General features: G+C 36.6%; 1 protein-coding gene across 2 annotated transcripts in view; it reads right to left on the reverse strand.

Moving 5' to 3' along the window:
• Positions 1-4,509: 4,509 nt before the first annotated feature.
• Positions 4,510-18,038, reverse strand: part of LOC131164712 (aspartate--tRNA ligase, chloroplastic/mitochondrial) — a 68,160-nt gene continuing 54,631 nt past the window's right edge. For both annotated transcript variants that reach the window (XM_058122131.1, XM_058122130.1), the window contains 2 exons: positions 15,954-16,011; positions 4,510-4,891 (listed from right to left, as the gene is read on the reverse strand). In XM_058122131.1, coding sequence (XP_057978114.1) covers positions 4,716-4,891; positions 15,954-16,011 — 234 coding nt within the window. In that variant the 3' untranslated portion in view covers positions 4,510-4,715. The remainder of the gene's footprint in view (positions 4,892-15,953; positions 16,012-18,038) is intronic.

Below are 18,038 nucleotides of genomic sequence, written 5' to 3' on the forward strand. Positions count from 1 at the left end.
TAGCTTTTGTGTTGTCAACGTTAGAGCTTTACACTTGGATTTTTCTTCTTGATTTTCCTTTTGTTCTTTGCCTCTTCTTTGACTTCAAAGGCTATGAAGCAATGATCTTCAATTTCATCTTCTTACAAGATGAACAATTAAGTTAGCAATTTTATCATGTCTATCATCATCATATAACATTTTAAGAGCATGTCAAATACCATTAGTTGTATCATAAATAGAGATATTATCAAATTCATTACGATCTAAGGTACTATATAAAAGTGCATTGCCTTTCTATCGAGATATACAAATGCATCTCATCGGTTTCTCACCTATTTATAGGTTTTGGTATGGTCTTACCATCTTCTAGTAGGAGTATGTCCAGTGTCAATAATAGTCCAAATTTCACAATAAATGGATTGAATAGAATTTATCATGTCAATTTTCCAAAAACAAATATATTTGTTTTCATCAAAAAAATGGTAATCTAGTGGTGGAAGTCCCCTCAAATCCAAGAGGAGAGGGGTGTTGGTCACCATGGATCCTCTTGAAAGTTTAAGACAAAAATATTAAAGCCCTTATTTTATTACCAATTGTTGGCGCAAAGGCAACCCGAGAGGGAAGCTAAATTGGGTTTAATAAAAATTAAGTGCTTGATTACTTGATTCAATATAAATTAAATCAATCAAGCAACTACACAAATATTAAAACGATAAAGTAAACAGAATAGGAAAAGAGAGATGAAAACAAATTTATAGTGGTTCAGCAATCCAGCCTACATTCGCTCTCTCAAGGTCAACCACCCTGAGATTCCACTACTCCTCCTTGCTTTAACTGCAACAAGGTCTCCAATTACAATCTCTTTGTTTTCATGGAGGCAAGGTCCCCAACTTACAATAGATATTTGAATACACTTGAAATTTACCTCACAATGAAAGATTTACAATTTGAAACACAAAATAAAACTCTCAAAGAATAAACAAAGAGATGACACTTGAATTTTCTAGACTTTCTCCCAAGGATGAGCAAATTTGAGCAAAAATAGAATTTTAGAGAGAGAAAAGAGTTTTAACACGGTAAAATAGTTTAGAATGTTTGGCTAACGTTCCTTAGGCTTAAATGGGCATATTTTTATAAAGTTTACAACAAATTATCCATTTTTTGTTGTTAGAATTTGTTCTCTATTCAAATCAATCGACCTAGGTCACAAGCTAATTAGCTTAGCACTAGCTGTTAAAGAAAAAAACTAATCATTGGAGTTACAGAATAACTAAACCAATCGACTGCCCACTTGTGCTGGTCAACCTCCTGGCCATTCTACCTTGGCTAGTTGACCACTCCATTGAGGCTAATCGACTACCCCTGGTAGTAGCTTGGAACAGTCTCTATTTTTGATTTGCATTTTTTTATTTTTAGTTCATTAAAAAATCACATTACAATTAAGAGAAAATAGTATAAATAAATGGAAAAAGGAGTCCTCAAATCTTCTCTCATATGTAGTTGGACTCATAAATACCTTCCTATGCAAGGTGGCTCCAATTAATCTAAAATATTCTCCACTCATAGCTATTGGATTGGAGCCATCTTCTTGCCAAAAGCAATTTACATTAAAATCAAAACAAGTCTTAAAGGCCTTTTTTTTTTTGGAAGGCAACGATTGGAATATATATATATATATATATACGAATGGCAAGTCAAAAGGAAAAATATTTGCAAAGATTTTGAGGAAGTAGGCCCAACCCTTAAAATTCTTATAGATTGGAGCGATGTCATTGCAATCAAGCTTTATGGTACATCTGCAGCTCAAAATAGTTTTCTTTGGGTCATCTGGATTCACTCATACACATTTAAATGATAACCTTTGGTCACTTAAGATCACTAGACAAAATACCTAGTCTTGGAACAAAACTCTAAAAGTAAAAAAGCAAAGTCTACCCTCTTATTAAATGCAGATTAGACAATGGAAAATCCATCTCCTTCTTTCATGATAATCAACACGCTCCCCTCCTAAAGAATTACGGACCTCACTTTCATTCAGAATTAGTATCTTTTAAAGCAAGTCTATCAGATATTATCAAGGACCATAACTGGTGTTGGCCTAGAAGACCACCAAAGTCTATTTTTTCATTGCTGCCACTTGTTTTACCCCGACAGCTACGGAAAATGATCATGCCTATTAGACTCCCAACCCTGTGGGAAAATTCTCCACCCATTCAGCAGCTTGGGAAACAATTAGAGAGAAAACTAACAATGTATGTTAGACCAACATCCTTGGGAATACACAGCATAACCCAAAGCAATCTTTCATTGCCTAGATGGCCATCCTTACTGTTTAAACACCTTGGAAACACATATCTTGGGGCATTGCTAATGACGCTTCAAATTTTGTTGTTTCAACTTTGAATGCAGAGAGCATATCTTCTTCGAATGTCCCACTCTTCTGCTAATCTAATCACTTGGTACTCAACACCTCCTGATGCCAAAGCCTTAGCCAAACTGGGAAAAAAGACTTGAAAACCCTCTCCTGCCTTGGAATCTCCTCCAGAAAATTGCTCCACAAGCTCACTTGGCTCTCCTCCATCTACCCTATTTGGAAAGCAAAGAACCAACTCCTGTTTGAGAATAGTATTCCCCAACCAAACCAACATGGATGTGAAGATTAAATTATATGAGGCCAGGAACTTAAATAATTTGGTTTTGTTAATTTTTAACCATTATCTTCTTCATTTATACTATCCTTCTTGCATCTCATTGCAAGTTTTTTGTATTTTTTTCCTATAATCAAGTCGTGGATCATCATTAACATATGCTATGTGGCCCTTACTCGGCCTATATTATTGTTTTTTATGGATTTTAAAATTAGAAAGTGCTTAATAATTTCTTTATTTGTTTTTTTATGTGGAACAGGAGACCAAACAAAGGAAGTTTTTAAGGCAAAGGAATCCACTTTATTAAGATAGTAGATGACGACAAACTTATCTAGCATACCAAGCCGATGCAAAGTTATCTTCTTTAAACCAAAGCAGCCACATATTAGTTAGTGGACAATCTCTCCTTTTTGTAATGTGCTATCTATAACAAAACCTCAATCTTATCCATGATTTAACGGTTTTAAGTCCACGCTTCCAAAATTCTATGGAAGGAAGGTTGTGTAGAAATATTGTCAAAAAAACTAAATCCATCTCTTCTTCTAGTATGCATTTAAGTCTCTCTAAGTTTGTACCAATATTTAAGGTAAACCTATGTGAATGTTTTATCGAGTGTTATTTAGTATTCTTGCTTTCCATAGTCTTATCAATTGGTATCAAAGCAAAAGGGGTGTCATTGTATAAATGTATGAATTTTTGAATAAAGAGTTATCATTACAATATTGCATGTTAAATTAAATTGTCTGCTTTTTGCAAGTATGCATTATTAAGAAAAGTCTTATGTTATTAGGCTCCTTTTAAAAGTAATAAGTACTTTTTTAACTGTATTAAAAAGAAAGTACTAATTATAACTACTTCTAAAATTAGAATTAGCTATTGGGATTTATAATAAGCAATGAGATTTTTCAAATAAAACACATTGCATCATTTAACGAATTGTGGTGGTACGAGTACTTTTTTGAGCATCGTAAAATGAGACCAAAAATTATTTGAAGTAAGCTTCAAAATGAGATTTAAGACTACTTAAACTGCCCCCTAGAGTAACCCTAGGCATATACAAATAGAGAAACTAACTGGATGGCCAGGCCATCATGCTAACCTAAGAAGGAACATTTGTTTTCTTAAGCCTAATAAAAGTGTTATAAAATTTCTTATTCAGTTATCCTACATTTGAACACTTGAAATTCAAGCCTTTAAATTTTTTATAAATTTATACAGTACAAAATTATATTAAAATTCATTTAAATTTACACAAATCCAAATTCAAAATTCAAAATTCATGTTTTTAAATATTAACGTACTTCTATGATTTTTTATTTTTTTTTCAATATGCTGAAGGGGAACCATTGTTTTTGGAATTATCGTTTCCAAATTTTTTACTAGCTTTTAAACAAAAGATTTCCCACCTGTTTTACCCTTAGTGGCATTATATATGCAAATTAGTATTTAATCCCACAAAGAGTCGATCCAATGATATATGCGCACCAATCATTTTAATTACTTGGTCAAATGTCTATCAAACAATAAATAAATAAACAGGTTTCAAGAACTGGTAAACCTCCATAGTCTCAGTTTCTTGGTGAAAAAGAACTGCATAAATAAAGGAACAGGAATGGAATGTGAAGGTAAACGTGCTTTTAATACTACAATGTTCATAATTGACCATTCCAAAGAAATTGCAAGTCGCGTCTTGTACACATAATTGCTGTTCCAAAATACACGGCATTACTAAGAGACCAAAACTATGCTTTGCAACAGGCACAACCTCTTAACATACCCAGAGGGGAATGGTATTACAACAAAAACATTTCTTAGGATTGGGTAGTGTTATGAAATGAGGCGCAAATGTAATGAATCCAAACTTTGAATGGAGAACATGTAAGCATCAAATCATAAATTTGACTTCATTCCATTATATTTCACTCCATTCCTATGAAAGAAACAAGCTTTTAAATTCACAGTAAAATTTAAAGAACGCAATGAAATGGTATTGATCTTTATAATTGAATAAATTCACGGTAAGCTTTTTCATTCCATTCCATGCCCAGTTCATTCCATTCCCACATACCAAACATTGTGTTAAGGTTATAACTGCCGAGTCCCAATAGAAAGATCTTTCAGCTGCTGGGGATCCACCTCTGACGGTGCCTTTGTAAGGGCACACTGGGCGGCAGTAGTTTTTGGGAAAGCAATGACATCCCTGATGGAATTGGCACCGGCCAACATCATCACCAGTCTATCCAACCCATAAGCAATTCCCCCTGCGCCCAGAACAAAGCATTAGTTTATAAATAAAACTCTAAAATTCAAAATAGAAAAATAATACAATATTTATTGGGTGCTGGGACATGAGACACTATTTGCCACCAATAACATGAGTCAATCGGTCTAATTCAAATTATATCTGCACATGGTTAAGAACAAAGTTACACTGGTAATAAGTCCCATGTATGCCCCTCAAACTCCAAAGAAACATCACAATCCATTCAAGCCTTTGGGAAGACATTTACCCAATGTTTGATACATAGGAATGTAATGGATTGGAAGTGGAATAGAATGAAAAATTGTATGTTTGATTTATAAAATTAAAATGACATACTCCATTCTCGCCTGCCAAACAATTCATCTTCCTTAAGATGAAGGCACCTTGGGGTAGCTGATGTAGAAAAGGCGCAGAGGAAGCTGGGTTAGAAAAGGTTATGTCTCTTCAAAGGTGGAAGGGTGGCTTTAGTTAAAACCCTTTCAAGCCTCAATTTTTAAATCAATTAAGGGTAAAAAAAATTAAAAAAAATTGGTTTGATGTCATCCTTCCGACAAAAGCATCCATATTTGTATAGTTTTCAGCAGAAAAAGGAGGCCTGTGGAAGATTGTGTTTTAGAAGGGCAAGGATCACACGAAACCCTACTCGTCTGCACCACTTTCAACATGGAGTGGAAGTGGTTTTTCTTTTATCAAAAAGGTAATATATTTTCTTGAATAGAGAAATCGAAGGCAACAAACAATGGAAATGGCCTCTAAATGACAATTTCACATGAAGTCACATGTTCAACTCAGTAATAGAAGCTTCTCGGTGAAGCTGGTTTCGGGTTCATGTGCTAGAGACGTGTAATGATTGACAATCCAATTACAGAGGAGTTTATTTTGGTACATGGAAAGAGAGCAGCAGAGGGGTTTCGACAACAAAAGAACTCACTCTCTACTGTGAAGCATATAACTTCCTCTAGGGACAAATATTATATGCGATTGCTTTTTTGAACAACTGACCATATAAATAAAATCTCTGACAATTTCTCTTTTGACCACCTCAAGACGATTTTTTTGACACTCGTGCAAAAACTCTCTTCCGGAGTTTCTCTTTGTACTCATTTGGCCCCCTCAACATAAAATCCTGGCTTCATCCATCTTCCTCGAGTCTCCATATTGGGTTTCATCATCATCATTCAAGGATTTTTCCTTCTATACATTTCTTTAGATGCAAATATTACAAAGGAATTTTTAGAAGGGAAGGGGGAACTGATGTTTTTCTTCTCTTCAAAAAAATATACCATTACTAAATTCACCCCCCAACCCCAAAATAAATAAATAAATAAAAATGAAAAGCAAGACTTCTACATCGTCACTGGATTAATACATGCTACAACACTTAGATATTAAATAAAGATTATTGCAACAAGAATGAGTGATAGCTTACTTAAGCCTTTGAAATTTCATGCAAAGATTGAACTTAGATATTGTTAAACAATCACTTTACTTAAAAGCTTGTGGGCCAACAATGCATGTCAAGCCTTAACACTCTCAAGCACGTGCAGCCTAATAGCAAGTGAAGAGGTCAACACTGAATAACGCCCATATTGTGAATACAATAATTTTTTAAAAAAAATAACATTATAGGCACGTTGGATCGTGACACTTGGTATCAGAGTCAAGGCTCAGTTGTTACAAGAATTCAGTTACCTTCCTTATGGGATTTGGCAAGCTTTGGTAAGTAACCATGGCACCAAACATTGTTGGGAGGATCAGCGTGCTGGAAGCACAAGCTAAGATAACAGCTAACACTGTGGTCGTGGAGGTGGCCCAGATGAGGGAACTTGTTGATAAAGTGATGGGATCACAAAAGCAACAAGCAAGTTTGTTAGGTGAGATGCCAGAGGACTTTCGCCATACAATGGAAACTTTGCAATCGTGGATGGTTGATCTGGATGCAAAGATGAATTTGATGGTTAGCAAGACCAAGGTACCAAAACCCAGGACATATGAGGGTGCTTGTGATGTCAAGGAGTTAGAGAACTTCTTGTTTGATGTGGAGCAGTACTTTCGCACAGTGAGGGTGGCCTCAGAACAAGCAAAGGTGAACACTGCGACCATGTACTTGGTGACGCCAAACTGTGGTGTCGTACCAAGTACAAAGAATTGAAAATGGAAGTTGTGTAATCGATAGTTGGGCAGACTTGAAGAGAGAGCTCAAGACCCAATTCTTTCCTGAGAATGTTGAGTACAATGCAAGGAAAAAGCTGAGAGACCTCAAGCAGAGTGGGTCAATCAGGGAATATGTGAAACAATTTTCTACTTTAATGTTGGATATCCAAGACATGTCAGAGAAGGACAAGTTGTTCCATTTTCTAGAGAGGATGAAATCATGGGCAAAAACTGAACTTCATAGGCAAAGGGTTCGAGACTTGTCAACTGCACAAGCTACTACATAACGCTTGACTGACTACACTGGTGATGATACCGTTTCGTCCAAACAGTTTGGCGGAGAGGGAAACAGTAGAAAGTCTTTCAAGAAAGGCAAACCCAAGAGTGGGGGAGCCTAATATAAAGTATCAACCTCAAAGGAAGCTTCGTCATCTAAAGCAATCAACACACCCAATGGAAAGGGGAAGAGTAAAATTTCGTGAAGACTAAAATTTCATGCTACTTGTGTGGAGGACCTCATAGAGTGAGCAAGTGTCAACACAAAGGATTACTCAATGCCTTACAAGCTTCCACTTCGGGACAAGTGGTGGAAAGCGATGAGGAAGAGGATGATGCCCCGAGGGTAGGTGCAATGCGGCAGGTGAACGTATTGGAAAAGCAGGCGAAAGCACCGAAAGTTACACGAGCAAAAGGGTTAATGTTTGTAGCCTTGAGGATAAATGGGAAGAGTACCCGCGCTATGGTGGATACGGGGGCTACTCATAATTTTGTTTCGTAATTGGAAGCATGGAGACTCAACTTATCCTTAGAGAAGGATACAGGACACATGAAAGCAGTTGATTCTGTAGCCCAGCCTACTCTGGGAGTAGTCAAGCAAGTGACTGTGAAGCGTGGACAATGGGAAGGTCATGTGAATTTCACAGCGGTGTCATTGGATGACTTTCCAGTCATTCTAGGAATTGAATTCCTAAGGGGGACGAGGGCAGTGCTGATACCTTCGGCCGGTTCCCTGTGTCTAATGGGAGATCACTCGTGCATGGTGCAAGTCGTTGCAACGAAAGGAGACAACAGGAAGTCACTTTCAGCCATACAACTCAATGAGGAATTGAGAAAGGGTGAGCAAACACATCTAGCCATGGTGGTGGTAGATGAACAAGTAGGCCAAGAGCTGGTGCCTACGACCATCCAAGCGGCGTTAGATGAGTACAAAGAGGTGTTTCCAGATAAGCTACCTCATAAACGGTTTCTAAAGTTCCATTAAAAGATTATATGTTACATTGCTAATTTCAAACATTTTTTTAAATTGAAATCAACATAAAATTTTCCATCAAAATTTTCTGCATCTTTGCAAGCTCAAAATTTTAGTTAAAACCATTTAAAACCTTCAACAGTTGTAAGGGTGCAATTCCCCAATCTCTAGAAACTCTGATTGTTTCTATCCCCACCCCCCCTCACAGTATCCAGGTAAAGGAACTCATGCATACTCAGATTAACTTTAAGCAGTTGCCAAATGGACCCACCCCAAGATTTCCTCAGTTAATTTACAATATAATAGAATGTGGCTTAGGATCTCTCCCTCCTCTTTGCACAGAAGAGGCACCACACCTCTTAGATACCTACTAGAATTGTATTCCAAAAGGCTTCACAAGCAAACAAAAAAAACAAAACAAAACAGAACTCTCCTGACTTTGGGTTTCCACAGCTTTCCCGAGGGGATTCCCTTCTTTTTCATACGATGAGTGAGATGATGGTACCATATGACAGGAAGTTTTCAACATAAATCGGTCCATGAGAAAACTGTTTCAAGGCCATTTTACAAGTGATGCAATACTTTATCAATTAAGAGTGAATTGTAATGACTTACAAACCTCTTACTAAAATAGTATTATTTCTTAGCTTAAACATTAATGCATGAATCAATATACCATTTCCCCATGCACAAGGAACATGACAAACAAACCTAATCCTTCACCATTTAACCAAGGCCTGAATATAACCAATACATTGCTAACATTTTTCCTAATAGATTACACAAGGATCAATCAACTTGTCCTCTCCACAAACAAGCATGGGTTTGAATTCAAAATCATAGCCCGTTAGCCCAGTTAATGCCTGCAAATCAAATTAACTACTTCTCTTTTGGCAATACGCAATGCTATATGATCTAAGAAGCACAGAAACTTCAAAACCCATCTGGTGTTCGTATCCAATACGCCCAAGACACCACACTACACCAGCACACTGGGTCATATATCCAGCACATGTCAAGAAATAAAAAATAATTTTTATTTTATGAAATTCATTAAAAAAAATCAGACACCTTGTTGACACACCAAAGTAGGTTGCATATTTTAGCAACACAATGCATTTCCTCATTTGGAAGGAGGAGGGCTGGGGGTAGGGAGGGGTGTTTATTCAACAGATAAACCTAACCCCTTGTCTTGATCATTTTGGTTTGGCCCCAAAATATAGAGTTTGACAGAAGACAAAATTCATTGGACCAAGCACAGCACATCTAACCTAATGTGTGTGTGTGTGCATGCACACTCACAAATAGAAGAAAACCAGCAATATAAACAGGAATCATCATCTTCTTCTAGAATGATTGAAATTTTTTTATCAAAATATGAATCTATAATATTATTTAGATTATTAAAGTGCGTAATGAAAATTAACTTGTTGAATGGATAGGAGTGTCATGCATATAGATTATATACACATACAAATGTTGCCCTTCCCAGACCCCTGATGTCGGCTGAGCCGTGTGCAGTAGTTGTCAAATTTTTGCACACCCACGCACACAAGTACACTTATTACATGCAAAACGAAATAAATCTAGAAAAATGTTCTTAAATATATATTTTCAAACTAATTAATTGATGTGTCTCTGTAGTGTGTGAAGGTTTTTTGAGAAGAAGAATAACCATTCTAAATAAATTCCAAGAGGCACGATTACAAGATAAATATTAGAGGAAGGCCACCAAATTAGGAAAGCCACAAAATCAGCAAATTAAATCACCACAAAATCAGCAAATCAAATTAGTAGATCTCTAGGCTATAAAACAGGAAACAGAAATTACTAGAATCTGAAATAGTAATTTCAAATTTTATTTGCAAAAAATAGAATTTCCTAATTTATTCCCTTGAAATCCGACACCCCCTCTCAAGTTGGAGCATAGATATCTATCATGCCCAACTTGCTTACAAAGAGCTCAAAACTAGGTCTGAAATGTCCTTTGGTGAAGATATTAGCTATTTGTTTAATAGGAACAAAAGGCATGCAAACAGCTCCACTATCAATCTTCTCTTTTATGAAGTGTCTGTCAATCTCTACATGCTTCGTGTGATCATGTTGTACTAGATTTTGAGCAATACTTATGGCAGCTTTGTTGTCACAATACAACTTCATTGGCATGTTCACCGGCATTCGCAGCTCTTCAAGAATTTTTTTTCAGCCATAGCATCTCACAAACTCCGTTAGCCATAGCCCTATATTCTGCCTCGGCACTACTTCTTGCAACCACATTATGTTTCTTGCTTCGCCATGTGACAATATTTCCCTTGACATAACTACAATATCCTGACGTGGATCTCCTGTCAATAACTGAGCCTACCCAATCTGCATCAATGTATGCCTCTATGTTCTGCTGTGTGGTCTTCTAGAAGAGTAAACCCTTGCCTGGTGTACTTTTCAAGTATCTGAGAATCCGATAAACTACTTCAAGATGTTTCTCATAGGGTGAATGCATAAATTGGCTTACCAAACTCAAAGAAAAAGCAATATCGAGCTGTGTATGTGATAAGTAAATTAACTTTCCCCCCAACTTTCCATACTGAGTTGTATTCACTGGATCACCTTCCTTGTCATCTCCAAGTTTCTGATTGGGATCTGTTGGAGTGTCTGCTGGCCTACAACCGCTTATCTCAGTCTCCTTAAGGAGGTCAAGGACATACTTTCGTTGGGAGACAACAATCCCTTTCTTCGACCGAGCAACCTCCATTCCAAGGAAATACCTTAGAGATCCTAAGTCCTTGACCTCAAATGTTGATGAGAGGGAAGTCTTCAATCGGTTCATCTCAAGTATGTCATCGCCAGTGAGAATTATATCGTCTACATACACAATCAGTATCGCTATCTTCCCATCCTGTGAATGTCTTATAAACATCGTATGATCACCTTGCCCTTGAGTATACCCCTAACTTTTAACAAATTGAGTGAATTTCTCAAACCAGGATCTTGATGACTGTTTTAACCCATACAAGGGCTTCTTCAGTTTACACACCTTTGTGCCAAACTTTTCACCAAATCCTGGAAGTGCATCCATGTACACTTCTCCCTCCAAGGAAATGCACTTTTTACGTCCATTGTTGCAGAAGCCAGTCACGATTAGCTGCAAGTGACAAAAGAACTCTTACAAAGTTTAGCTTTGCGACTAGGGCGAATGTCTCCAAGTAATCAATGCCATAGGTGTGAGTGAATCCCTTGGCAACCAATCAAGCTTTACACCGTTCAAAAGAACCATTAGATTTATACTTGACTGTAAACACCCATTTGCACCCTACAGTTGTCTTTCCTCTTGGTAGATCAACTAACTCCCACGTGCCAATTTTTTCTAGAGCTTTCATCTCCTTGAAGATGGCCTCCTTCCACTCAAGAACTTTTAGAGCATCCTGCAAAGTATTAGGAATCTCCATACAAGACAATTTTGAGGTAAAAGCATGAAAAACAGGTGAGAGATTTTCATATGACACATAATTGGACAATGGTTGTTGGGTGCAAGACCTCACACTCTTCCAGACAGCAATGGGAAGTTCAGAATCATTGAACTAGTATTGGAACCAGACTCAAGTTCAAAACTAGAGGACTCAAAACTCGAAGATGAAATGGACTGAGCATGAGGTAAAGGCTCAGTGAGGACTTTACCAAGAGGGTTTACGAATTCTAGACAGTGTAAAGGATTGGAAGATCCTTTCTTTCGAGTTGTCCTCTGTCGCGAGTAGACAATGTCAAATGGTACCAATGCTGGGGTGTTTTTTTTTGTTTCTCCTTTGTTAGTCATTATAGGATCATGAACATCATGAGATGGCACTGTAGGAAGACCTACCTTTTCAATATCTAAAAAACTCAACTCACTTTCTCCTGGTATAATACTTTCTCCTAGTGTAATTAAGCTTGGGTTTTTAGGTTGAATAATCGAAGTTGGAGAAGGATCATTTTGCGAGTCTTCGGTTTGAAAAAAATCATGAAACACAGCCAAATCTTTGTTTTGGTTCCCCCATCCTGAAGATGAGGCATAAAATAGGGAAGTAATTCAAAGAATGTAACATCCATGGTAAAACATTTTTTTGGAAATGGGTTCAAAACATTTATACCCCATTTGAGTGGGAGCATAACCAATAAACACACATTTTGTGGCTCAGGGTTCAAGTTTTCCTCGATTATGACTATGAATATGAACAAAAGTGGTACAACCAAGTATCTTTAGTGGTAAAGAATAAGCTAAAACTTATGGAAAACATCAAAAGATGTTTCAAAGCTTAAAACGTTATTAGGCGTTCTATTTATGAGATATGTAGCAGTAAGGACGGCTTCACACCAAAGATATTTAGGTACCTAATTGGTAAAAAACAATGCCCGAACTACTTCCAACAAGTGTTTGTTTTTTCTTTCAGCCAAACCATTTTGTTGCGGAGTGTCGACACAAGAGCTTTGATGAACAAATCCTTTTTCAAGAAAAAATTGGCCCAAAATGTTTTTGAAATATTCTCGACCATTATCACTCCGCAATATTTGAATATTTTTTTGAAATTGTGTTTGTACCGTGGTGTAAAAATTTTTGAAAATTGTTTCCACTTCATATTTTTCCTTCATCAAATAAACCCAACTTAATCTCGTGTGATCATCAATAAAGGTCACAAACCATTTTTTTCCAGATTACATAGATGTTCTACACAAGCCCCCAAATATCACTATAAATCATAGTAAATGGTGTGGTTGGTTTGTAGGGTTGGGTGGAAAAGGATGCACGATGATGTTTAGCAAACTGACAAACTACACATTGAAAAGAAGATGGACTTTTATTCCGAAAAAAATTGGGAAACAAGTATTTTAAATATTGAAAACTAGGATGGCCTAACCCATAATGGCATAACATGATAACAGTATCTTTGAAAACAAAAATAGAATTTAAACAAGTACTTTGACATTGTCTACTCGAGTTAGGTCCATCATCAATAATAGAGTCCATCTTTTTCCTTAGCACTGCCAATCATCCTCCCCGTGGTCAATTGCTGAAACTCATAATAAGAAGAGTAGAAATTAGCTTGACATTGATGATCAGATGGACAACAAATTGTAAGACAAATTGGGAACATGGAGCATATCATGGAGAGTTAACAATGAAGTGAGTTTGATAGTTCCTATCCCGACAATTACTGAGAGTGAACCATCTACAATTTTGACCTTTTTATTGCCTGCACACAGACTATAGGAAGAGAACAATTTGGAGCAACCAATCATATGATTAGTTGCGCCAGAATCAATTTTACAAGAATGAACAGAGTTAGGAATAACATCTAAAAATGCAATAGCTAGAGAGTTACCCTTCTGTACCAAAGAACAAGACAGAGTTAAGGATAGTTTTGGAGATTGAAACAATTTGTACAGGTGATCTAATTGCTCCTTGATAAAAGCGACCGCATCCGAGTTGGTAGAAGGTTCCCAAGCCTCTTCACCAGTGGCTTGGTAGGTGTGATTGTCACGTTGGATTTTGGCTTCCAATTTGCTAGTTTTCCATGAAGCTTCCAATACATCTCCTTCGTATGCCATGGTTTTTTTCAATGCTCGCACCACAGTTTCTTACGCCCGTTGTCGTCAGAATCAACACCTCTTGATACAAGAGCAGAGCTCTCAGGTTCCAGGTTGAAACCAGGTTCGGTGTTGCGCAATATGATTTTTCTCCTTGACTCCTCACATCTAACTTCAAAAAAAAAAATCTCGAATAGAGGGCAATGGCTTCTTGCCGAGAATGCGGCATCGAACCTCATCCAAACTCCGATTAAGGCCGGCTAAAAACATGTAAACCCTGTCATTTTCCTCTCTCTTCTTGTGGCGAGCGTGGTCGTTCGAATTCTCCCAAACATCATCATTACACTGATTAAGTTCCAGCTATAACGCTACCAATTTGTCGTAATAAGTAGTAACATTGCGATCATTCTGCTTGGATCTCGAGAGTCAAGTTTTCAACTCAAATATTTGAGAAGAATTCTCCAGGTCCAAATAAAGATCTCAAACGGCCTCCCAAACGTCTTTAACGGTGGGAAGAAATAGGTGAGGTTTTCCAATGGCAGGTTCCATGGTATTGATGAGCCAAGCAATAATAAGAGAATTTTCGAACTGCCATTTTTTTATATTAGGGTCACCAGCAGCAGGTTTCGATATTTCGCCAGTCAAATGCCCCATTTTGCCTCTGCCATCGATCGCCAATTTTACATACTAAACCCACTCGAGATAGTTGTGCCCATTGAGTTTTGTAAACGTGAAATAAAGGGCTGAATTCTGAGAATAGTAATCGGCAGATACAGGCTTGGGAGGAATAGTGGGATTGGGCTGGATGGTTAAGGAAGTACCGGAAGAGCCGGTAGGATTTCTTTGGGCGCCGGTCATCACCGACTTATACGACATCAAAAGAAAGAACAAAATAGAAAAAGAGCACAAGGCTCTAATAACATGAAGGTTTTTTGAAAAGAATAACCATTCTTATTAAATTTCAAGAGACACAATTACAAGATAAATATTAAAGGAAGGCCACCAAATTAGGAAGGCCACAAAATCAGCAAATCAAATCAGCAGATCTCTAGGCTAGAAAACAGGAAACAGAAACTACTAGAATCTGAATTTCAGATTTTATTTGCAAAAAATAAATCCAACAGTGTGGAATCGTAATTATTTTGAAACTGTATCCCCATTATTGAATCATGTCTGCTCAGTGCTGCATGTCATCAATAGTACTTCTAAGATAATGACTTCATTCCTCTTATCCTTGTAGCCTTTGAGAATTTACTTATGAGAATGAAGGAACCAATGTATGTTAAAACTAAATGAAATGGATACTTACACCAAACACAATTGCGGCAGTAAACTTCACCACTTACACAAAGGCACAGATCAGGTTCTTAAATTTTGCAATTTCGCCAAACTTCCAGTCGGAATTTTGGATTTCAAGAGCATTCAAAAGAAAATCCACATTCAATTTCCTTTTTGAGAAATTTCTACAAAAATAAATTCAGATATATCATCTGAAATTCCAGGAAATTGAAATCAAAAAATGAAAAGAAATCATCAAATTTTCGAATATTTTATTTTATTTCTAAATTTTTCAGAAACACCCATTTTAATATTTCCAAAACTTTCACTCATATTTTTCCTAATTTATTATAAGTTTCCTGTGTTTCTTTAAATTGAAATGGAAATTTCCATCAAAATAAAAAACTTCCATATATTAGGACCCTTGAAATTTCCATTGAACTCAAAATTTAGTCCTTGGCATAGATATAATGATATATCATAGCTGCATGCCAAAATGTCTTTGCTAAGCTAATAATAGACAACACAAGAACAACTAATCACTTTTTCTCCTACACAGAAAAATGATGGATTTAATTCAAAATAATAGCCATGATCATGCCTTTATAGCAATTTAATAACTTTATCCTTTTTTTTTTTTGTCTTTTTTTAAAGCATCAAATGACTTCATAGTCTCTTTATTCTGGTGGCTTTATCATAATCATGATCACTTCTAACTTGAATGAGATGGATATTTCACATAGATGTGAATGAGATACCCATAGGTGTGAATAACTGTGATTAGTCGGGCATCAGAATGAACAAAGGTGGTATTTCATACCGTGCGGAGGAGCACCCATATCCAAGGCATCCAGAAGATATCCAAACTTTGCCTCAGCCTGTTGACAAAACACAGAAAAACCAGAATCTCAATCTTCAACTCAGAAATTTTTGCACAAAGAAAAAATTAACTTCTGGAAAAATAAAGGCACTGTAATTCAGGATTTAAATTGAAAAAAGTAATCCTCTAGTATACCATTCCTTGTGTGTTGCCTCATAAAATAAATAATTATAAATAAGCAGTAGTATATGGCTAGGCTACAGAAGATAAAATAATGGTAGCAGTACCACTACACTGCAAAATTGAAACACAATCTGAAACATGGCACAATCCTTTTCCTTTTTACTGAAAGGAAGGATTGATACAATGAACTGAAACATAAATAATGAAATTTGCATATAAATTATCAGATACAAAGATAGCAATCCTACATTTAACAAGTAAATGGGTTCCAATCACATGCCAAAGTTGCATACCACGTGCATTCCTGTTCAACAAAATAGATTATCTATCTTCCACTTTAGACTGGTCAAAAGTATGATGATGTCAAGACAAACTCATAACAGGGATGGAATGGAAGATTCAAGACCCCTATACTGTCTTTCAAAGTCAGGTTTAACTATTTCCCATGACAACATCAGATGTTCAGTATTGTTGTTTTATAACTGATGCAATCACAGGAAAAGAAGCAAAAATGGCAAATTCACCAGCTTAAATATTTGAACTGGTCAGATGATGGTGGAGGATTAACCTAGGAGTTAAATTGAATTTTCAGGTTGAGCAAAGTTCACGGTACTGTAGAGACACTGCTCAGAATAACAAGAAAGCTGTTCAGAAGCATAGTAGATATAGTAACCACAATTTTGTGTGGGGTATTTTTATTTTTCTGTGGGCCTTAGTTGAGGGGTATTTGGTGTATTTATTTTGACTCATTTTGAGTCTAAGCTATTTGGTGAGTTAAATATACGCTTTATATTGATTTTATCTGCAGTATTGAATGAAGTGTTATCATTATCTTGCTGCAAACTGATTGATTTAAACCCTAAAAATTCTGAGGTTTTCTTCTTATGCCTCCTTATCTTCTTTATTTTGTTCAATTGCGTATAAACCAGATTTGAATCCCTAATGATCCAGCCCTACAAACCACCTAGTTTTCAAAAATGATTTTTGGACATTTTTCCAAAATTTAATTGTTTTCTTTCAAAAATTTATTTTAAAAAATGGGAGATATACAAACACAAAGGTAAGCACGGTAACCATTCAACAGAATGGGTGCTTTAGGGTGCTAATGTTTTGAATCCCAAATAAAAGAATTCAAAGCATTACCTTCCCTATTGACAAATGTACTCCCAAACCTAATCTCTTTTCAAAAGGCCTTCTTTTACTTTGCCATTTCAAAAATTAAAATAAAGTAGCAACTCTGTTTTCTTAAATAAAAAGGACAAGTTAGAGAACCAATGTTTTGGTTTTCAATATTGTTTGGTTTGTAAACGGTCACCAAAATGTTGGCAACCCAAACGAGTCCTCAAAACTAGATGTCAACATGGACCAACAAACGAATTAAACAAAGCTGGGGAAGAGAAACTTTGAGATCCAACAAGCCACCTGATGGGGATCAGCATTCGTTGCCCATGTCATTTTCAGACATTATGACATGTGGATGGCCTCCAGTCAACATTTCTTTTGCAGATGTTATGACACGTGCATGACCTCTGGAAGTCCACATTTCCTTCGCCGACATGTTCACATGGAAGACCTCCAGATGCCCCTTTCGTTCGTTGCTTCGCAGGAACTTATGGAGTATCTAGAAGATGTTCCAATGTAAGAAAGACCCAAGTAGAGATGCCGAAGGAAGTCCGAGTTCAAGACCCATGTGGGCCCCACACGGCTCCATTGGGCCCACACAAATTGGGCCTCCCCTTGACTTTTGTTTGTATTTAATTTGTAAACATGCAAGACAACTTGCTTGTATGTGTATGTTAGGAATTTGTGTGAGTATGTCTAGTGAATTGGAGTGTTAGTAAGTTGCGCTTAGTATTTATTGTGTCTAGAAAGCTGGAGCATTTATTTTGTTAGTAATTGGTA

Source organism: Malania oleifera, chromosome 9 (genome assembly GCF_029873635.1).
Source record: "Malania oleifera isolate guangnan ecotype guangnan chromosome 9, ASM2987363v1, whole genome shotgun sequence".
NCBI lineage: Eukaryota > Viridiplantae > Streptophyta > Magnoliopsida > Santalales > Ximeniaceae > Malania > Malania oleifera.